This window comes from Trichechus manatus, unplaced genomic scaffold (genome assembly GCF_000243295.1).
Source record: "Trichechus manatus latirostris isolate Lorelei unplaced genomic scaffold, TriManLat1.0 scaffold00007, whole genome shotgun sequence".
NCBI lineage: Eukaryota > Metazoa > Chordata > Mammalia > Sirenia > Trichechidae > Trichechus > Trichechus manatus.
This window is the reverse complement of record NW_004443943.1, coordinates 31,733,917-31,757,149: the sequence shown is the minus strand read 5'-3', so window position 1 is coordinate 31,757,149 and position 23,233 is coordinate 31,733,917. Positions and strand designations below refer to the sequence as shown.

Below are 23,233 nucleotides of genomic sequence, written 5' to 3'. Positions count from 1 at the left end.
GGGTTTCTGATTAGTACATTTGGGGTGAAGCCTGAGTATCTGCACTTCTAGTAAGTCCCTAGGTGATGTTGAATCTGCTGGTCCCAGGACCACACTTTGAGAACCTTTGCTCTAGAACATCATTCAGAATTTCTGAATTTTCTTGTATCTTTGGTCAACTTTTTGTTGACTAATTAGAAAACTCCTTAAGGGCTGAGAACAATTCTTGTACCTCTTTGTTCCCCATAGAGCACCTCAACAGTAGATGCTTGATAAAGAAAGGAGGCTGATTAACCATTGAGCAACAATGGAAGAAATAAGACAACTGTAGAAGGTGGGGTTTCATTCTGAAGACTTTGGCAAAGAAGAGCTAATTCCTGGCATGACCAAATCCACTGTCATCAATAGTCTTACTTTGTTGCAATTACCAAGATAAACTATTCTGGCCTCCTTCTTCTGCAATGCATGACCTCCTCCTCATCTTAACTCAATGTGTATTTTCACCAACATGATCAAATCTCCATCATAAGAGATAATATACGTGAAATCCTAATGGGCAACAAATGTTTATTATTATTATCATCATTTTCATTGCTGGAACTCCCACAGACTCACAACCAGGGCCCATTCTCATCAAGGGCTTTCAATACGATTGGCTCAAAATTCCATTTTCCAGGTACATACTAACCTCAAAAGCAGAGCCTTTTTTTTTTTTTTTTTTTTTTTTTTAATTTTGCTATGTTCCTACAGAGCCTTAGAGAAAGTGAATGCTTCATAAATACAGATGACTGCCTGAAAGAAGGAACACTACCTCTTGGTTCCCCTGAGCAAGTTGCTCCCAACCTCAGGAACAAAATAAATGAATTATCCAAGCCATTTCTTACTCTATGGATTTTCAGGAAAAATCAATTAAAATGTATTACTTCTGTTTCTTCTTTTTCCTTTTACCTTGCCACCTGGAACTTTTCATGAGTGTTTTTGGCTCCACTCAAGACTGACCTTCTTTTTGGTCTCTACGAACCTAAGAGATAATCTCCCTCTTTTTGTTTAACTCCTCTGGTGCTAAATGTCTGTACTGCTAAGGTGACAGTCACAGAAAGTCCTTCTGTGCTCTTGAGTTGTTTAACTTTTAACGTACAGGTGGGTGGGCATGGTGGCAAGAGTACTAGGCAAAGAAACAGAACACTTGGCCTTCCTGAGTCCTAGTCTGCCACTAAATTAGCTAGATGACCTTAAGCAAATCACTTCATTTCTCAAAGCTTCAGATGCCTTGTATATATGACACATATACTCAAAGGATGGGAAGCATAAATACTCTAGATGGAATGTGGCCCCTTCAAAACAATTTCTAAGGATTTTTTTTTTTAATCCCTGTGTCTACCTCCAGGTGTACAAGCTATTTATTTTCTTATGAGCTTATACATGAAGGATTTATCTATTAGAGTCATTCATCTTTGTCTCGACAGGTGGCTTCTTTCATATAACAGATGCTCAATAAACAGTTCTGGGTTGATTAATGGATGGACTTAATCTAATAAAATCATTCATTTCTTCCAAAATTGGGGTAATAGCCTTATCTACACTTATTTCTGGGCCAAACAACATGGCTGAGCTTTGTGCCCTTTGGGGTTTAAAAGGACAAAAACAATCTCAAGGGAAAAACAGCAACAGCTGTTCGGTCCCTTGTCATCCTGGATTCTTTGAGGGTTTCCACAAACAACTGTGATTTGCCGGAACTCTAAATAACACACCTTCTCTGACCCACTATCCAGACCTGAGTAAGCCTTGTGGAAAGGGGAGCGTTTAAATTAAGGGAGAGGGGTGGCTCACAAAAATAAGACACTTCATTAGAATTCCAAACACACTGAAGGTTAGCTGCTCATTAATTAAATGGTTTCAAAGGGGATCTCGGTATGTAATTGCTATAATTTAGGTAGAAACAATGCCACACTAAATGTAATTAGAGGAGTAGGCTTGGTAAAGATATTTTTCTCTTTACAGGAGAGCAGCTCTGGGTCACCTGATTCTCCCCTGCACAGTCCCTTGGGTCTTTTTTCAACCCCAATCACACCACCTTTTAGCTATGAGAGCTAAGAGAAGATAAGTTTCCAGGGGAGAGTGGCAGACCACAATCCTTCAGGGAGAGAAAGGACAAGGATTCATTACTAGAAATCCATGGATATGTCCAAATGGAAAAACAAGAGGCGCTTTGGTGGTTAGATTAGGAGGACTTCACTGAAGGGAACATTTGATTGAATTCAACTAGGATAATACTGTATTGTCATCAATCTGCAGAAAGAACATTCCCCTTTCTTCTACCTTCCTTGGAGACTCTAGCACCTGCATTTTGAAGTTCTGCTAGCCTCCAACTCTATTTTTATCTGCCTGAAGAACATTTTCAGAAACAGAACAAGCTGACAGAAGTCAGCTTCTTCCTGACTTTCCTGTTTCTGTTATTGCTTTAACTGAATCCTCAGCCATCACGCTAGATACCACTGCCTCAGCATGACTCAGTTCTTAACCTCCATCCTACCTCCCAAACCTATTCATTAGACTTCAACAGTCTGTCACATTCACCAGCTCCATTTGAATCCCACCTCCATGTCTTGATAATAATAATGGCTACTATGGTCCACATGCTTATCATGTGCCAGGGACTCTGCTAGATGTTCCATTGCTTTTATCGTCCTGAATTCTCCATACAACCTCCTGAGAATCACAGGCACAGCTATTTCATATGAGGAACATGAGGCTCTGGAGCCACGCTCACGGTCAAGGTTGAGGTAGGATTCAAGCTGGCATTCATGTGACACCAAAGTTCTTACTAGATGCACCTCCTCCTGCTGAAGACTGTAATCCAGGCTCAGTCCTCTTGCCTCCTCATTAGTTTTACCTCTTTTTACCATCTACTCATCTTCATAAAACCTATCCTCCACTCCTACCAGCCAGTTGTCCTAAAGCATTATCCCAAAGACATTACGTGTCTATTCAGAAACTACTCTTATAAAATTGAGTCCACATTCCTAGAACTAGTCTTCCATCACAGATCTGGATCTCACATTCCTTTCTTAACTTTTCTTCCTTCTGTCTCCCTCTGTTCTCTTATTGGATGTCTGAGAATTTTGTGGACGAATAGTGTCTTATGTTACTATATCCATATTGCCCCTACTATAAGACTTTGCAAACAGTCTTAAACACTTATTGTATGCTAACCACTTTGTATGGATTATTTATTAGTCCCATTTTACACATGAGGAAACTGAGGCTCATAGAAAGTAAATAACTCATCCATCAAAGTTACACAGCAAGCGGGCAGTTAAGTCAGGAGTCCCATTTAGGCAGTTGCTGCTATTGTTCTGACACAGTTCTCCCACTGTGCTTTCAACAAGGCTCTTAGTTCTTTTTAAGTGCTTTGTGACTCATTAGCAATCAACTGACTACACAGTTTGGCACTGAGGTGTGGTTCTGGGGAGCCTCTTAGCTCTAGCCCTTAACAGGCTGTTTGTACAAAATGCAGAAACACCATGAAATACATAAAACTGAAAGCACACTGGGGGAAGGAGGAAAGGAGAAATCTGCTAAGAAGATGTATCTAGAAAGCTCCAATTATGACCCTGTTCATCTCATGGTCTAAAGATATACTGTGAGGGGAATTCTGTACTTGAACATGAGCTATGACGATAAAGACCTTCAGCTGGCTTGCCTCTAGTTGGGAGTCCCTAGGGCATAGAAAAGAACGAAAATAATTATAAAGTCTTTTTCTAGAAGGGTCTCTAGGGATACACTTTTGACCCAATCCCTTCAGCTATCCCAATCCAGGATAGCTATGGAAACCAAAGTCTAGATGAAGTAGCATCTGGCTCAAGACCACAAAGAACTAGAACTCAAGTTTCTAGACACCCAACTCAGGTACTCTTTCTCCCATGCTATTTCCATGTGCAACATTTTCAGCTCATTGCCTGAACCATGGTGTGCCATATGTGATTATGGCACATGAATAATTGTTGGAGGAATGCAAAGCCATGATCACATCCAATTAATAAGGGAAGAATTCAGCCAAGGTTTACTTTCCTGATTTTGCTGGCTTTTCTCCCAGACTCCCTGTGTCTGAAGAGTACCTTGGGTTTGCTAAACTCTAGCCTACCACTCAGGAACTACAGATGTGTACTACCATTTTCTTCTGAGAGAGAGGGTCTTTTCTGATGTGCACAGCCTTTTCTCTTACTCTGTGGTATCCAATGAATCATCAGAATGGCACAGACAATGATGTATGCTGGTCTCTAGTGAAATGACCCCTGGTCCCCTCTAGGCACAGCTTAGCAGTTCTCATGGAACCCTAGAGGTGGGTGGGGTCAGAAATATTAGGGTGATGTAGACTAACCTGGGTTTCATGGATGGCCAGCAAGCTAGAGGGAAAGCATAGACCCTCAATTTACCAATGTCACCCTTGCAGCTGACAGGGAAGAAGAAATCTCTCATTGGTCCAGGTGTTGCCTCCACATTCACATGAGGATAAATGTACTCCAAATCAAGTGTTCTACAATGATCCCAGTCTGGCTCTGTGTAATTTCTCCCTATCGACACACTGGATTTATTTCTCATTCTCCTATGTAAATAGTTGACCTGCATTCTGGATTCTGGTGAGTCACACATCATCTTTTCTGCCACCTCCAACCAGGATTCAGAATTAGCCATTGCTAGGAAACCACACCATTGCCATGGAGTTGATTCTGACTCATAGTGACCCTACAGGACCTCTTTACAGGGTTAAAAAGCAAAGATGTCACCTTGAGGATGAAGGTGCACCTGATCCAAGCCATGGTATTTTCAATTGCCTCATACGCGTGTGAAAGCTGGACAATGAATAAAGAAGACCAAAGAAGAATTGATGCATTTGAATTATGGTGTTGGTGAAGAATATTGAATATACCATGGACTGCCAGAAGAACAAACAAATCTGTACTGGAAGATGTACAGCCAGAATGCTCCTCAGAAGCGAGGATGGCGAGACTTCATCTCACGTACTTTGGACATGTTATTAGGAGGGGCCAGTCCCTGGAAAAGGACATCATGCTTGATAAAGTAGAGGGTCAGAGAAAAAGAAATAGACCCTTAATGAGATGGATCGACACAGTGGCTGCAACAGTAGGCTCAAACATAGCAACGACTGTGAGGATGGTGCAGGACCAGGCAGTGTTTCCTTCTATTGTACATGGGGTCGCTGTGAATCGGAGCTGACTCGATGGCATCTAACAACAACAACAGGAAACCACAAATCCCAACTCAAACCTTTTACCCAGACTTGACTCCTTTCAGTGGCTGGATGTCATTAATTTGAGAGCAAATTATTAGAAATCTGGAAAATAGTTCTGAAATGCCTGAAGATTTATGATGAAGTCATTTCACAAAAGGTCACAGGCAACCCTGCTATAATTAAATCTTTCATTAATTTTTAAAATACACAATAACTTACAAATGCAGCATAAATTAACCAGATGACCTCGACAAAATTATTTAGAGCATTGCTTCATCGGAAGCCACTATCTAGCAATTTCCTGAATTTTTATTTTAGGAGCGGGATTTGTCTTTTTCCCATTCTTGTCTTTGACTGGGTCCAGTAGCCTGTTTATTTGAAATGATTTAGTATTTATTTACTGAGGGTATTGCTATGCATTGGAGAATAATGGTGGGGCACTAAAGACTCTCTCTTCTTCTAGGTCACAACCTCACAGGGGAATCAGCTGTGACCCTGACCAATTACCCACATACACTTAAAAACAGCCCTCCCCCTTATTACATGGGAGATACTTTTTTCATGTATACATTTTGGTAAATGATTTCCTTTTTTCTCATTATGAAAAGAATTCATTCTGATTCTTTTTGCATTAGAGAACATCTGAAAACTACAGCGATCTATAAATGAGAAAATAAAAACCCCACTAGAGAAAACCGCTTTTAATATTTCATAACATTTTCTTCCAATCACTGGTAGTGCTAGTCTTTCTCAGACTGAGAGATAAACAACAATCAGAAACCATAGCCGAGTTTAGAACCTTTGGATGTTAGAATGTGCTGAGATCTACGGTGATACCTACATTCCCAACTACATACACACACTCACACACCATCACCATCACCACTACCACCACCGTCACCATAATTTAAGCTCAGAATTATGAACAAAACAGATCCCATAGCACTAGAGGTGAAATAAACCTCAAATAAAACTGATCTTTCCCACACAGGGTGTGGAAAAGACTTTTAGAATGTAAATTTCCTGTTAGCAGAAAACTTGACTATCTTGTTTATGCCCTTGCCCCAATTCCCAGAATTCCTAGAACAGTGCCTACCTTGCACTTTAATATACAATGCTGAATAAATAATAAATGTTCTTGTAATAGCAACTTGATGCACTTGTAATCCTGAATCCTCTCTTCAATGTTCCTGTAAGAGCCCAGCTCTCTTGGAAAAGCCTAAGTCTCCTCACACCACCTCTTGGTTCCTGCCTCCATAAGCCCTTCCCCTTCCCCAGCTTCCACGGTAGAAGATAATAAGGACTTACATCAAATCAAAGCAGAAAGAGCAGTGTTCTGGAAAGGCAAGCCATCAGTGGCCAGTAGTTGTTGGTCTCCAGAAATTCAGGCCACATCCTTGGCTATTGGTGTGCAAGCAAGTCATCTGATTGTTTTCCCATTAGGGTGTAGATGGGATTAGTGGTAAAATAGGTCAGCAGCTATAGGGGGAATTGCACTGAACAAAAGCAATACATGAACTAGACCTTAATAGAAAGGCAGGGGATCAACAGCAAGAAATCCTGCAAGCGGAGGTGTTGGTTACATGATACAATGATTGGTGAGAAAATGGAAAGAAGCAAGGATTGAAAGGACTGAAAAGAAGTGTCCGGGGAGAGGGCAGAGGGACTACTGAAAAACAGACTGAAAGCAATTGGCATTGAAGAGGCAGAAGAAAGAAAACTGCTCTTTCTTATGAATTTAAAGAAATCACTCTATGTCCAAACAACTTTGTTTCTTTTCCCTAAAACTAAATAAATTCCTTGAATGGATATAAAAGTTAAAAGTCCATGAGATCAGAAAATGTGGTCTGTGAATCTGGAAAAGATGAGTCAGAATTTGAATGATGAAAGAGAACCTAAGAAATGGAAACTAGAAAGAGAAGATGGATGTTCAAGGTAGATCTAAGAGGGGGGAGAGAAAGATACGGAAATTAAAAGTGCTATAAGAGATGAGGGGGAAAAGGGATACCTTCTTTTCCTATGTCATTATATTTCTCAGTCTCCTACTTTGTGTCAAATCCTAAACCAAGAAATACAAAAAAGTCAGAAAAAACTACAAAAATTCAGCCCCACCTCAGTCCTTAAATAGTTTGTAGGCCAATTAAATAGTATTAATCCCTCATCATCTATCTGCTGAGCGCCAGTTTTGCACTCGTTTCCATGTTAGATGCTATGGGGGATGATGAATAAGGCATGGTGCAAAGCTCATGAATCTTACAGACTTAAAAAGGCCCCACACTCTAATTGCAGAGATGACCAATATTTTAAGACAATTAGGAAACAGTGCAAGAAGAAATGTGATAATGTCAATTTACCATGACTCAGCAACTCACTTCTAGGCATGTAGCCTAAAGGACTTCTTCCATGTATGCACCTGGAGGCACGTACAAAGATATGGCAATACTGTTTGTAATAGTGCATAACTAGAAATGTTCTGAATGCCCATCCATAGGAGATGAGAAATGAATAGTGCATATTCATATCACAATAGAATGCCACATTTTGATAAAGGATTCTATAGTGGAATCCTGATCAAAAGGGTAGAAATGCAGAACAGAATTTCAAATTCTCATGGACTCCAGACTTTCTGGAGCCATGGAAGTTGGATGAACCCCTGAAACTACTGCCCTGAGATAATCTTTAAACCTTACACCAAAAATTTCCCCTGAAGTCTTCTTAATAACAAACACTAGTTTAACTGAACTAGTAAAAAATGTTTGCCTTGAGCATTATGTTCTTTTAAGAACTATCTATACGGGATCAAACTGACAACAGCAACTCGAAACATTAGATAGGAACCTTAGGGGGCAATGAATTTACGTTAATGGAGAAGGAACAGCTCAGAAAAGGAGGGTGATAATGGCTGTACAACTTGAAGAATGTAATCACTGTCACTGAACTTTACATGTAGAAAATGTTGAATTGGTGTATGTTTTGCTGTGAATATTCTCAACGACAACAACAAAATAAATTTAAAAAAAAATCAAACTAAAAGCAAAAGTTAGACTAGATGGATATGCACCAAGATAGGTAATACTGAATAAGAGAAGCATGTGGTGGAATGATAGCACAAATCTAAATGATAACATTTTAAAAGCACATAAAGTGAAACCACTCATATTTCTATGGATAACTAAATAGGTACTAAAAGTATCAACGCACATACTAACACGTACTAGAGGATACCCACCAAATTCATGACAGTCATTGCATCTGTGGAGGAATAAAGGGAATTGGGCTGAGAAGGGCAGTAACAAGATCCACTCTATCTGGGATGTTCTGTATATTTTACTTAAAAATCTGATCCCAAAATGATAAGGTGTTAATATTTACTAATTCTGGGCGGCGAGTAGACAGGTGCTTGTGACGTTCTTCTTTGTTATCTTTCTGTGTTTCTAAAACTTCCAAAAAACTGTAAGAAAACAATGTAGGTATAACACTGTGGATGTAGAATCTACATTGGAAATCACAAATTTAAAATCTTAGGGAGTCAGGAGGGCAACTTAAATGGGCAACGAGTGAACTGAAGCAGTTAGAGTGGCCATGTGGACATCCGGTGAGAGGTGAGCATGCCTGGTTGAAAGCAGACAGCTGGCATTCAGCTCTAGCAGACTGTTGACCTACAGGCATTTGGTTTAAATGAGCCAGATGTTCCTGATTTTGCAAATTTTGGCCCACTAAAGAAGTGTAGCCCAAACTAAACGTGCTTGTGAGCTAAACTCTGAAGCTTCTGAAAAGAATTAAAGACAGGAAATACGAGCTGGAGTAACTGAGGAGGGTGTCCTAAAAAAGGTGAGACTTGTATGTGGGGTTTGGATGAGAAAAGAGGAGACTTCTGGGCTATTTCAAATGATTTGTCTTTTCAGTACTTGCTACCATTATCCATTGCCTTCGAGTCGATCTGACTCATTGCGACCCTATAGGACAGAATAGACTGCCCCACAGAGTTTCCAAGGAGTGCCTGGTGGATTCGAACTGCCAACCTTTTGGTTAGCATCCATAGCTCTTAACCACTACGCCACTAAGGGAGTGCAACTAGAGAAGTACTTAATGGGTAGGGTATGTGTGTAAAAACTGTGTCAAAATTCAAATCTTATTTTTAAGGCAGAAACAGTGGACGAAGCCCCATGTGCTCCCTAGTTCAGGGTCAGCAAACTATAGCCCATGGGCCAAATCTGCTGGATACCTGTTCTGAATGGTCCGCAAGCTAAGAATGGCCTTTATATTTTAAATGATCAAGGGACAAAAAAAAGGCAAATGAAGAATATTACTTTGTGACATGTGAAAACTGTATGAAATTCAAATTTCATAAACAAATGAAGTCCATAAATAAAGTTTTATTGGAACACATTTATGCCAATTCATATACATACTGTCTATGGATGCTTTCACGTTAGAATGTGAGAATTGAGTAGTTGCAACAGAGACCGTGTAGTCTGCAGAGCCTCAAATCTTTGCTACCCAGCCCTTTACAGAAAAAGTTTGCTAAGCCCTGTTCTAGTTGATCAAAGCTCTTCCCCGAAGGTGGCCCTTACTTGATCATTAGGCCATGTAGACTACAAACACCTTCATTGCTGCTCTACGGAGGTGATTTCACTTAATTGTCAGTCACGTGAGGAAACCAGAGCCCAGAGTGGGGGTTAAGTAAGGCATCCAGGGTCACACTGATGGTAAGCGGCAGGCTGAGTGCTGCAACCCAAGAGTGCCCACAGTCTCAGCCACCATGCCATTCTCATCTTCAGCCCACACAGTGAGCCACTGGTGAAAATAAGTCTTTGCCTTCCAGACTGTTGCCAGTCCCCAATCTGTCCAGAGTCATCTAAAAGTCCCTCAGCAGGCATCAGTTCTGCTTTTGTGTTCTTTGGTGCACATGAGCCTGGGCCTCCAAATTCACAGCAAGCCTGGTGACAAGCTGAAGATTATGAATCAAACAGCCAGGCTGAGAGTCGATGACTTGGGAGTTCCACTGGATTTGCTGATTACTCGAATGACTGACTTTGGGAAAAGTAAAATCAGGCTCTTCCAGCAAAACAACAGAGAATTGAAAAACAGATCAATGGAAGCAGCGCTGGTTCATTTCCAACAACTTTATCAGATGCAGTTACTAGAGGCTAAACAATGCATTTCCGCTCAGGGCTGGGCTTCCTTGTGGTGCTAGGGCTGTACTTAAAAGCATGTACCCTGCTAAGCATGTAGTCACAGTCTCTTAAGTGGAAAGAAGGTCTTCACTTTTTAAAATGTTTTTTTTTTTTTTTAATTTTTTAACCTCTGCAGCTTTGGGGTTTGCAGAATTTTCTAGGCAAAATATTATCTCTCCCGTTCGCTTTGGCTATTAGTTCTGTTGGCGGAACGATGGATCAGAGATTTATGCCAATTAGAACTGGATTTATACAGTGAGTCAGCAAGAGAGTTGGCTCTAGCCAGTTTGCTGAAGGCATCTCAGCCCTTCCGCCTCTCACTCTCCCCTCTATAAGCCTTGCACTTTCCTACTACTCGGTGTTTGCTGACTGCCCCCACCCCCAACTTGGAATGCCCCTCTCCCACCACTCCATTTAGCCACAAAGCCTTCTGTAGCTAGTACATCATTTATTTCTCTCCGTGAAATCTGATAGCAACAACAATTTGTCCCACACCTTACCATTTAATTGCTCCCTAATTCTTTCACATGTTTCTTGTGTTTCTTCAATCAGATTGTGAATTAAAATCTAGGAATGAGTTAGCTGTGACTTGGGGTCTGGCAGCACAGTGGGCACTCATCAATACTTCAGCCTGCCACTCTTTCCCCGCAAGCCATGCTCCCTTACTGAACAAACCTTGGAGAATTCTAGTACCCCTCCTTGATTTCCAGCTCAGAGCCTGAAGTTTGAACATCACATTCCTTGTTCTCATTTTGCCTCTTACTAGACAAGTGAACTGAGTGCTTCACTTCTCTGAGCCTCAGCGTCCTCATCGGCCCAACGACGACAATCCTAGCTACCCTGCAGGGTTATTGGGAGATTTAAATGAGATCAAGTTTGAGAAAGTGCTTAACTCAACGCCTGTTGAACAGACAAACAAGGAGGCTGCAAGGTCTTTGCTGGATCCCTCAGAGCACATTGAACTCTTCTTGGTTTTGTTTTTTGTTTTTTTTTTTTTTTTGCTGCTCATTCCTGGCAAGAAGTATCCGCTTTCTTCCAGGGAAAAAAATGCCTCTCCCTTCTTGGATCCCTTTTGCAATTATTCTTTTCTGGGCACCTGTCAGGTTCTCCCTGGCCCCAATACAACATCAGATAGGTCACAGCCAGTTGGTTCAAACATTTTGGATCAAGAAAGGATTTCACATGTAGCTTTAAGGATGCAGGAAAGCAGTGTTTTTCCATCTGATTTAACATCTGAACCAAGCAAAAAAAGAGTTCTCCTTAAAGTGCTAATTTGGGGATAAACAACCTTTCAAGACATGGTGGACCAGAGAGGCCCAAGTGCTCTAACCGCCACAGGCATCTCATCAGCCTGGAGAGCCTTGGCCTGAGCTCACGATAGGCCCCCCAGCCTGTTAACCATCCAACCCTGTCCTCAGCCTTAAGTAATAAGAATGGTCACACTTCACTATGAATTAGGCTAGACTAGAAGCTTCCTGTCAAGGTTACCAGGGAGATGTTGAAATAATAACATTTGAAAAGACAAGAGAAAAAAGAGCAATAAAAGTAAGCAAATCCCATGCCTCCAAGCTGGGGGATGTCTCTCCTAGGCAAATCCCCCTGCAAAACTACAGTGTTAGAAGGTTCTGAGTTTCCCTGAGCCCTGGGAGAAGTGGAAGCTGGGCCGATTCTTGTGGAAGGGGGAGGAAACCCAAAATCATTCCCAGGAGGGTCCCTGTTCTCTAGCTGCCCTTTCTGTGCCCACTTGCCATTCCACACCCCTGCTTCATAACCCCCATACACACAGCTCTGCACACAGGCACAGCCTTCTCTGATTCATCTGCAACCCCACTCCTCCTATAACTGTAACCACTGGATTCTGATTACAGCATTTCAGAATCTCTGCTGATCTAGAATCAACATTCTAAAATGCTGGTGGCATGAGTGAGAGAAGAAGCCACAACAATCACAACACAGGTAAGATTCTTGGGGACTATAAGATTCACTCATTAACTCATTCACTTCTTCATTCATCTATTATTCATTTGTTCAACCCACATGTACTGTGAAATCCTCAGTGTTGGCACAAACCTAGTAATTACATATAAGGCACAAAAAGAACAAGATACATAAAGATCGTCCCCCACATGGAAACTTACAGTCATGTGTATGGGTGGGTGTGTTTGCATGTGCATATGTGTGTATATCTGTCTGTCTTAAGGGTGTAAAGTTGGAGGGGGATGATTTTGAACCAATAATACCATTTTCATTAATATTTATTTTCCAAAGTATTGTGAAAGGAAAAAAATACATAGGGTCTCGATAGTATATAGCATGGGAAGGTTGGCTAGAAGAATAGATACTTAAGCCGAGACCTGAAAGATAGGTAGAGGTTTGGTTGGTCAAGTGGGGAGGGGAAGGGCATCCCAGGCAGATACAAAGACAAAGACCGTGGGGTAGGAAAACCCAGGTTCATCAGAGAAGGCCAGCGTCTTCAGAGTATGAGGGCCAGAGTTGAGGTCATGGAAAAGTGGTCAGTCGATAGATACTTTTAGGCCATTCAATGAGTTCGTACTTTAATCCTTGATGGGTTCTGAGAAAAGGAGTGACTTGATGAGATTTTCAATTTCAAGAACATCACTTTGAATACACAGGTCACATTCCTAAACATGACGTAAAACCCTTCACAGCCTCATCCCCTTAACACCCAAATATGAAATAATTCATTCATTCAACAAATAATTACTGACTTCCTATTATGTGCCAAGCCCCGTTTAAGGCACTGAGGTTACAGTAGAAAACAAAACTTAATAAAAAGATTTCTGCTTTCTCGGAGCTTACATTCTACTACCTATTATTTGGTTTTCCACTGGTGAACTGCTATTGAAACTTCCAGACAAACTCAATTGTCCCCTTTGGTGAGTGCGAAGTCTTTGCTTCCCTCTGCTATTATCCTGGTTATATAACTAGGGCTCCTTGATGAATAGTGTACCCCTACTACCCCTTACCATGTTGGCCTGACAGCTCCTTGAAGGTAGAAAGAATTGCATTTATCTTTTTAATCTTTCTTAAGAACTAGCAGGATCTGATACACATTGGAAGCTCATTAAATGTTTTTGAATGAATGAACTAATACATATTTAAATCCTCCAAATCAAGGTGACAAGACGCCTTAGTCATCTAGTGCTGCTATAACAGAAATACCACCAGTGGATGGCTTTAACAAAGAGAAATTTATTCTCTCACAGTCTCAGAGGCTAGAAGTCCAAATTCAGGGTGCCAGCTCCAGGAGAAAGCTTTCTCTCTCTGTCGTCTCTGGGGGATGGTTGTTGTCATCAATATTTCCCTGTCCAGGACCTTCTCAGTACAGGGACTCCAGGTCCAAAGAACACGATATTATCCTGGCTCTTGTTTCTTGGTGGTATGAGGTCCCCCTGTCTCTCTGCTTGCTTTTCTCTTTTATATCTCAAGAGACTGATTTAAGATACAACCTAATCTTGTAAATTGAGTCCTGCGTGATTAACATAACTGCCGATAATCCCAACTCATTAACATCATAGAGGTAAGATTTACAACACATAAGAAAATCACATCTGATGACAAAATGGTAGACAATCACACAATACTGGGAATCATGGCCTAGCCAAGTTGATACACATTTTTAGGGGACACAATTAAATCCATGACACAAGATAAAGCAATTAAACCACAGTGTAATGAATTGGAACTTCTTTTTCCTTGACCATACCCGAGCTAAAGAGAGAGACAGGGTTCACAGTGAGGGGAAGACTACAGAATTAAAATGGTCTAATTCACTGGTAAGTGTTCAGTTTAGGGGATAGGTTAAGCATTCTTCCCCACAAATTCACCCCCTATCCTCACAGTTCCCAAGTGTCATGGACTGAATTTTGTCCCCCAAAAATGTATGTCAACTTGGCTAGGCCATGATTCCCAATATTGTGTGGTTGTCCTCCATTTTGTGATCTGATGTAGTTATCCTATATGTTGCAAATCCTAACCTGTATGATGTTAATGAGGCAGGGTTAGTGGCAGTTACGTTAAGGAGGCAGGACACAATCCATAGGATTATGTTGCATCTTGAATCAATCTCTTCTGAGACATAAAAGAGAGAAGAGAGGAGAGATAAGACAGGAGAGGGACCTCCTACCACCAAGAAAGAAGAGCCAGGAGTGGAGCGTGCCCTTTGCACCTTGGGTCCCTGCACTAAGAACCTCCTAGATCCAGGAAAAGATTGATTCCAACACACATGGAGATCTTCAAGGAACGCCAGGCCATAGATGTTGAAAGAAGACAAGGACCTTCCCCCAGAACTGACACAGACAGAAAGCCTTCTCCTAGACTTGGTATCCTGAATTCAGATTTCTAGCCTCCTAAACTGTGACAGAATAAATTTCTGTTTGTTAAAGCCATCCACTTGTGGTATTTCTGTTATAGCAGCACTAGATAAATAAGCCACTAGGAAATCTATAATTTGTTGAACTGCTTCACTCCCTGCCACTGCTGTTCCATGAGGTAAAACCACAGTTTAGCCCTAGTGGGCCACAAACTTTTAAAGCTCTTTTCAAATCTAAGGTGGAGGCAGATATCACCACTTGCAATCCTTCCAGGGCTCTCCCTTCTGCTGTAGGAAAAGCCCAAACAAAGTCTACATGGTTTTTGTACTAGAGAAACTAGAAATTTAATTTAAAACTTAACAGGTAGCCTAAATTATTTATATTTGGTTGGATGAAGGCTTTCAAGACCCACCTTAAATTCATGAAAGTCCCAAACCTCCTATAGGAAAATATGCAGTATTCTAGTTCCTATTCTACTCACTAGCACTTAATGTATCCTGATACACAAGGTAGAAGAGGCACAGAAGCTCCACTAAGTTCTTTAGAGTTTTAGTGGGCAGGAAAGGAAAAGAGAAGTGCTATCTCATTTCTTCAGTAAATGGTTTGGCCCTGAGGTCAGTGGTGTCACTAGGGGGTATGGGGGTGCAGACTGCACCAGGTGACACTGTCAGAGGACAAGATGACTGTTTATAAAATTTCTGTGCAATATTTCAGCAAAAAGTTTTACTTTTTATATAAATATCCCTCTAGTTAGTTATAACAACAGAAACATTTTTTGTAAGCCCAGCTTCCATGTATCAATATACCTACAAGGCTAAAACTCTATGCTAAATTTACTTTTTGAACCTTCTAATGTGCTCCAGACAGAGCTGTCATTATTTCCCAATTACAGTGACACTTCAAATCATGTGATTTTGTCTGCACACACTACAAGCAAATGCTGTTGTTTTTGTTGCTACCAGTGTTTTTATAGTTGCTGATTTTGTCAAATTTTCTGGTGTTTTAACTATCATATTTTGGTAATTAGTATTTGTGAACCTATATCAATGTAACTTTTTTGAGAATAAAGTAGTAATTAAAGGAAAATAAGGAGAAAAATAAAAAACATTAGTATAAAAACATTACTAAGAAGTCTGCATGGCCTGGTACGGGAGGAGGTCCATGAGTCCATGGGGTGGGGGGTGACATCATGAATTACCATACTGGGTGACATCAACCCTAGTGACGCCACTGCCTGAGGTCAATCTCCCTCATAGCCATCTGGCCAGCTAAACCCCATCTGAAGCAGAGAAAAAAAGTATTATCCTTCATAATAGATGAACACAGAATTTAAACTGTGTCCTTAAACTTGTCAGGGAATACCAAGTCATGTAGAGATTAGCATACATGTAATGCCCAGGAACAGCCTGAAATGAGCTCAACTAGGCCTCATACAAGAGAATGTGGGATAAATCAGGTCATAAGATGGGAAGACAAAATAAAAGGAGGACCAGTAAGTCTCTTTGATACAAAAGCAGGGAAAGGCTGACTTTAGGACAAGGTACACATTCACCGCCCAAGATTTTAGGGCCATGTCAGGTTTGGAACGTGGTAAGTGGCCACGTCTGCTTGAATTTACTCAGGGAGTAGAGTGCACAACCTTCTCAAATGTATGTTTCTTTACCCTAACTCAATACTTAAGCTCTTTGAGATGGCCACATCAGAGGAAGTCCTGGAAAAGAGGAGGCTTTTCTTTTTATATCTAGTGATTAAGTGAAGGATAGAAACATAATCTACAAAGTTAGCCCAAGGCCAGAGACCCTCATTAAAAAAAAAGTGGTTATTTGAATATCATTGACTTCCTGGAATTAATAAGAAAATTCTGAATCTCTTGGCAAAGTATTCTGGGTTACCTGGCACAGTCATTTGTTCAGCATATTTATTTAGTGTACTAGACATGCGAACTCCGCAGGGACAGGGGTTCTGCTCTGATTTGTTCACCTAGAACAGTATCTGGCACATAGTAGGTACCAGAAAAATATTTTCTTAATGTTATAGAACAACTTTACAAAGGTCCTGCCAGGATCCTAGATCTTAAGGGTTTATCTTTCAGTGTCTCTCTGTTGTTTGTCTATCTGTCCCTCTATGCATATGTGTGCACACATACACACTTTTGCATATATACAGTCACTATATCTATCTATTCATCCATCCATCCATTCATCCATCTATGTTCTTTCTGCCATCCCAGTGGCCAGTCAACCCTCTGGATAGGAGGATGAAAGTGGAGGGGTGGAACAAAGTGGTCCAGTCTGGGGCTGGCAAGCTGCAAAAAGATTTTGAACTGATCACTCTGTGAAAAATATAAAGCATAGGAACTAGCCATTTGCCCTGTATTTGTCCCCTCCTCAAAGCCCATCAGTCTTAGATTGGGAAAAGATTGATTCCAACTATTAAAAAATAAACACACACACACAAATAGTGTCCCACTGAGTAAGAAGGCCACACTCTTCCCCCAGACCAGCACAGAAACATCCTATGAACCCTCTGGCACCAACCCCACAATGCAGTAAATTCCTCAAATTCCGTCCAGCAGACTCCCTTCATTCTGTCCAGTGAAGAGTTAAGGCATAAGGCCTTCCAGTCAACCGGAGATGGGAGAGGTGGGGGGCAGTATTGGCTGGTACAGGGTTACCTCTGACACCCTCTTATACCCCTTATATACACATGTGTACACATACACACACAAGTGACCAACATTTAAGGGATTAATATTCGATACACTTGTTGAAAATAAGATCAAATTATTATTTTTTTCTTTTATATTCAGAAAGTACTTCAGGGCTCTTTACAGCCTTAAGATCTACACTTTGACCATCTAGTCTCATTGTAAAGGACTGTAGACAAAATTTCACAGCAATCTGCACCAAACAACAACAACTGTGTGGTACGCATGTATGTGTGTTACACATAGTCTAGGAATTTCCCCTAAAAATATTGCTTCATTTCAATATGTTGGCTGTTGACAGCTTGGCTCCATTCATCCCTGCCCCTACCCCTTTACTGTACTGTTTTAGAAAGAGAGAAGCATATCTAAAGATTTACTTAAGCTCTGTTTGCCTAAGTGTTGGACAAATGGAAATTTGCGATAATACTTTACATTCCATCAGAAACCTTAACTTTTCAATGAGAACCCTAGCCTCTCTAATCATGTCAGCAGCCTTTTGAGTTGGTGGGTGTAAGCATACATATTCCATTTTATAGATGAGGAAACTTTGGCCCAGAGATTGAAATGCCCTGGTATAGGGATTGCCGGGAAAAATCCATCTCCTTGGAGGAAGGAGAACCAAGGTTTCTGAGCTCCTTTCTACCACAAGAAAAGAAGTACTCACGTCATAATTTGGGTCTCCACTCCTGCCTCCACCAGAGCCCCGTCGACGAAGAGAGGGACCGAAGTGAAACCATACTTGTCCCAGGAGTGGCCCTCATCAAAACTCACCCTGGGTTGGAAACAAATACATGGAAAAGACAGCTGAAAATGAAACCATGCTCCTTTGCAACCATTTTTCAGGTTATTAAATTCTCCTCTGTATCTCGTTCTCTGGCAGTTTGGATTATCAATAGGCATTAATCTTCAACATCTCCCTCATATTATTATGAGATTTGATCAAAACTGCATTTCCTGGCCCAGGCAGAGACAGCACCAAAGCTTTGGAAATATTTCAACATATTAGAATCGAGAAAAACAACCCAAGCAGGAGGGCTTAGTGGATGGAGTGTCACGTTTCAAGTACTCAGAATGGAACCCAAGGTTCAATTTACAGCACAATCAATTCAGTCCTTGGAGTTTCTGACACAGATAAATTGAGTATTGTGGGGTGTACCCTATAGAGGAGTGTGTGTGTGTCTTTCAGATCAAACTTTAAAAAAAGCAATTTCCTATTTGTTCAGAATGGATGTTAGGATCATTTTCCCTCCTGATGCTATTTTAAGCAGCTTTTAGGGACAGACATTCAGTATCTGAGATATTCTGAACAACACTCTCCCACCATCCATCCAATGGCCGGAGGAAAGCTTGGCCCTTTGGGGATACAGCACCTGAAACTCTTTAGAGCGACTGCTACTAGTGGAAGAGACAAGAGCCATTCTGAATGCTTGCTTCCTTCCCTTATTTATATGAACAAGCACTTGTCTGCCCTGGATTTAACTAAGAGACACAGCCCAAACATCATCTCCTCTGGGAAGCTTTTCCTGACACCCTTTCTTCCCCAAGACAGAGTTAGTTGCTTTATCCTCTGTGATCCTTCTTAGCCCAGTTAATTCTTAATCCTTGTCTGATTCCACCACTCAGGATTAGAAGCCTCTTCTATATGCTCCTACAACACCCAGGCCTTGCCTTCTCATAGTGCTGAGCAATGATTTCTTAATTGATCTTGGGTCCCTCAATTCAAGATGGTAAGCCTAGGTGGTCAGGGGTCATATGTACCTTGTTCATTAAATGACCCCTTACCTCCATGTACATATCTTTATTACAATGCTTCTTACATTATATTATATACATTTTTTTAAAAAAGTGTCTGCCTCTCCCACGAAACAGTGAGGTTTTTGAGGTCAAAGACCATACCATTTATTTTGCATTCCTAGTACTTAGCAGAATGCCTGGTATATGGTTGTTACTATGTAAATGTTTAAAGAACAAATGAATTAAAAAAATAAGGAATGATTAAGGGTCTCTCCTAATCCATCTAATCATTTTTTCAAGTATTAGTTATAATTGGTATCCATGACCTGGATGCAGGATTCTCTCCCCATCTACAGTCAATTTACTCAGTCCATTCTCTGCACACTTACTTCTCTGCAATTCTCAATCTCTTGGTCTCTGTCTTATCCACTCTTCCCCAATATATTGATTAAAAAGAATAATACAGTGGATCTCTTTACCCAACTGAAGTCATCAGTATCTCAAACAACAATTTTGGTATTCATGGTGTACCTAGGTCCATGTCCACAAATGAAAAGCAGACAGTTCGTTACAAAAGTTTCTACAGGTTTCTAAATTACCAACTTCTGTCTTGACTTTTAAGGGCTTGGTCATTTCAGCCTTTTTTTTGAAAATAGGCTGGAAGTATAAATAATCATCTAAGCTGGCCCAGAGAAAAGCAGGCAGATTTGAATTGCTTTTCTTGTGAATGGGTTTCTCCCTTCAAAAGTGAACACAAAGACATGACTGAGAACAGACTTTACCTTTCTTGCCATCTTCCTAAAATAATCATAGTGGCTTCAGAGTGTGCCATGGATACTAGCTAGTTAACTCTGGCTGGTAAGTCCAGGAGATAAGGAAGCATTAGTTTAATTTTTTTTTTTTTTGGTGACTTTGGAAATACTGGTTCTTGTGTTGACAGGCAGAAGCTAAAGTGAGTTGAAGGCCTCATCTCCTTGTCTAATTCTCAGAATTTCCTTACCAATGAAGGTCAATTATTAAAGCACTAGCAGGGCAAAGCTGTAGTGCCACCAATATCCCAGGAAACAAGGAGCCTTCATAACATTGTCATTATTAGGCAGGGCAGAGGGCAGCCATTACATAATGAAGGCACCACAGAGTAGTCAAGATGGAACCATCAGAACTTTCTAGCCCTGAGATAGAGGTTCCAAAACAAAGCTAAGCCCAAGATGTGAAGAGGAATGGTGGAAGATCAAAGCCTGCTATATGAACTGAGTTCATATGAGAGGAGCAGAATCAAGGGCTAGATGGAAGAATGAGCTCAGCAGATGCCTAATGAAAAAAAAAAAAAAATAGAAATGCCCAAGTCTAGGTAGGAAATGTAGCATATACAGTAACCAAAGTCCAAGGTTGACATAAGGTAAGTGCAAGCAAGGGGACAGATCTGAACCAGGGTGAGGAATGAATCCTGTGAATCTCATTTATGGTCAATATACCACTTGGAGGCTCAGGATAGTACCATTTGGGCGACTTTCTGAGATCAGTAGTTTCCAACACTTGAGTATCAAAGGCTGAGGCAATAGTTAAAAACAAAACTCTCCAAAGGAACTCCAAAATACTTCATTAGAAAAGGTAATATCTTAGGTAGCTGAAATGCTGTTATTTGGGTCTGGGCGGCCTGCTGTTTGTGAGAGCTATTCTTTTTGATGACTAGGAATTTTAAAGTATTTTGAGGTAACTATATTTAATGGAATCCCCAAAAGATCCACCTTCTGCTCAGTTCAGTAGCTCATTAATGGCCAAGACAAAGGTATTGGGAATTCCTTACTAGGTCCACAGATGAAACTGAAACCAGTAGGACTGCCAATACTCAGGGAGACAGGAATAAAATCCAAATTGACCTCTCAGTAGATAAGATAGGACTACAGAATCAAATTCATTCAATCGAAATTCATTCATCAAATATTGACTGATGCCTACTATGTGCCTGGTCTGGCAGTGTCCTCAGTTCTGGAGATATAGTGGTAAACAAGAAAGGTACAGTCCTAGCTTCAATGAAACTTATATTCTAGTTTGAGGAGACAAGCAATATGCAAATAAATAGATAAAAAAAAATCTGAGTTAGAAATAACTGTCATCAAGACAATTTAAATAGATGGATGTAATAGACAGTGACTGAATAGCTAGTTTGTGTTAAAAATTTAAGAAATCCTCTTTGAGGAGGTAACATTTAAACTGAGATCTGAATGATAATAGTAATAAAAAAGCCAGTTGCCAATGAGTCAATTCCAACTCATGGCAATCCAACGTGTGTCAGAGTAGAATTGTGCTCTGTAGAGTTTTCTGTGGCTGATTTTTTGGAAGCAGATTACCAAGCTTTTCTTCTGAGGCATCTTTGGATGGGCTCAAACCTCCAACCTTTATTACAGCCAACCACATTAACCTTTTGCATCACCTAGGGACTTCAAGAAATGCAAAGATCAAGAGGAGAGCCATTCCAGAGGAAGATCTAATGTGAAATGAAGTTGCTGTTTGCGAAGAACACAAAGATGGTCAGTGGTTAGAGTTTTGTGGGAAAGAGAATTAGTAAAAGGAAATGGAGTCAGAAAAAAAGGAGTCAGACCACACAAGGACTTCTTCTAAAACTGAAATGGGAAAGATATGATTTGATTTAAACTTTAAAAAACAACTTTTACTTCTCTATGCTGAATGGATTGTTGAGGTCCAAAGTGGATGCAAGATGAGGCGATTGTAAGCAACCAAGTAAAAGATGGGAATTGGAGAAAGTTTACAGTAGTGTAAATACAAAGAGACGGAAATATTTAGGATCTTTTTAGAGGTGGAGTCAATAGGATTTGGTTATGGAATGTATATAGGTGGGTAAGCAAAAGAAAGAAATAATGGACAACATGGACTTTTTGCTTAAACAATTAATAGAGGGAAACGAAAATAGGAGAAGCAAGGATTCTTGTTTGTTCTTGTTTTGGTCCATGCCAAGGTTTAGATGCTTTGTGGATGCCCATGTTGTGACACTGGCAAGAAGACCTCCGGATGGATGGATCTAGATTTCTGGGGAGTGATCAGAGGTAGATTACCCAATAAGCAAGGTAAACACAAGCTTACTTGTGCTTACTTACTCATCTGTAGTGAACATGTTTTTCACCACAGAAACATGTGAAACTGTTCACTACAGATGAGTAAGATAAGCACAAGTAAGCCTGTGCTTACCTTACTTACTGGGTAATCCGTCCCTCGCAGGGATTGAAAATTTGAAGAGAGACTTTGATTCTGCAGGAAGGTGCTGTGGGATTGGGAGAGAGACAGATGCCAGCCATACCTAGAAGAAAAATTTTTGATGTGGTGAAAAAACATGAAATTGTTCACTACAGACGATCTGGTAAGCAAGGTAAGCACCATACTTACTTCACCTATTGGATATAATCCGCCCCTGGGAGTGATCATAGGTGGGGATGCTGATTTGGAAGTCACTTGTAAGGTAGGGCCAATTTAAAGCAAAGTGTTTAGTGGGAAAAAAGCCCCACAGCTGGAGGAAGAAGATTAGCTAATGATAAGCTCAACCCAAAACGGAACTGGGGTCACTGCCAATCACGAGTTAAATATTTTCCAGTAATGTGAGAGGTAATCAAGCCACTGTGAGTCTGGAACGTGCTCGCAGGTAGATAGCATGTGTGAGAAAAGAAAGCATCCTTCTACCAGATCCTAAACGCTATGTTCAGTGCCAATCATTGCAGAAAATCTGACAATTAATTTGATTAAAAGAAAAAAACAGACTGTCCTTGACACAGGTTATATGAATTGAAGACAGTTTAGGGACAAGTAGGTTAAGACTGAATTAATTACCACTGTGAATGTTTCTTTTTAAATGAGAAAGCTTTTAAATAAGGTTGTTTTTTTTTTCCCCCCTTAACTTCTATTTGCTGACTAAGGAGACTTGACGGTGCAATGTGTTTAACCACTCAGCTGCTAACCAAAGGTTGGCGGTTTGAATCAACCCAGTGGCTCTGAGGGAGAAAGACCTGGTGATCTGTTCCCGTAAAGATTAAACAAA

At 40.6% G+C, this 23,233-nt stretch overlaps 1 protein-coding gene across 1 annotated transcript in view; it reads right to left on the bottom strand.

Annotated features, from left to right (window-relative positions):
• SORCS3 (sortilin related VPS10 domain containing receptor 3) overlaps positions 1–23,233 on the bottom strand; it is a 665,571-nt gene that overhangs the window by 57,742 nt on the left and 584,596 nt on the right. Inside the window, exon 14 of the mRNA XM_004370120.1 lies at positions 18,116–18,223. Within this exon, the coding sequence (XP_004370177.1) occupies positions 18,116–18,223 (108 nt within the window). The remainder of the gene's footprint in view (positions 1–18,115; positions 18,224–23,233) is intronic.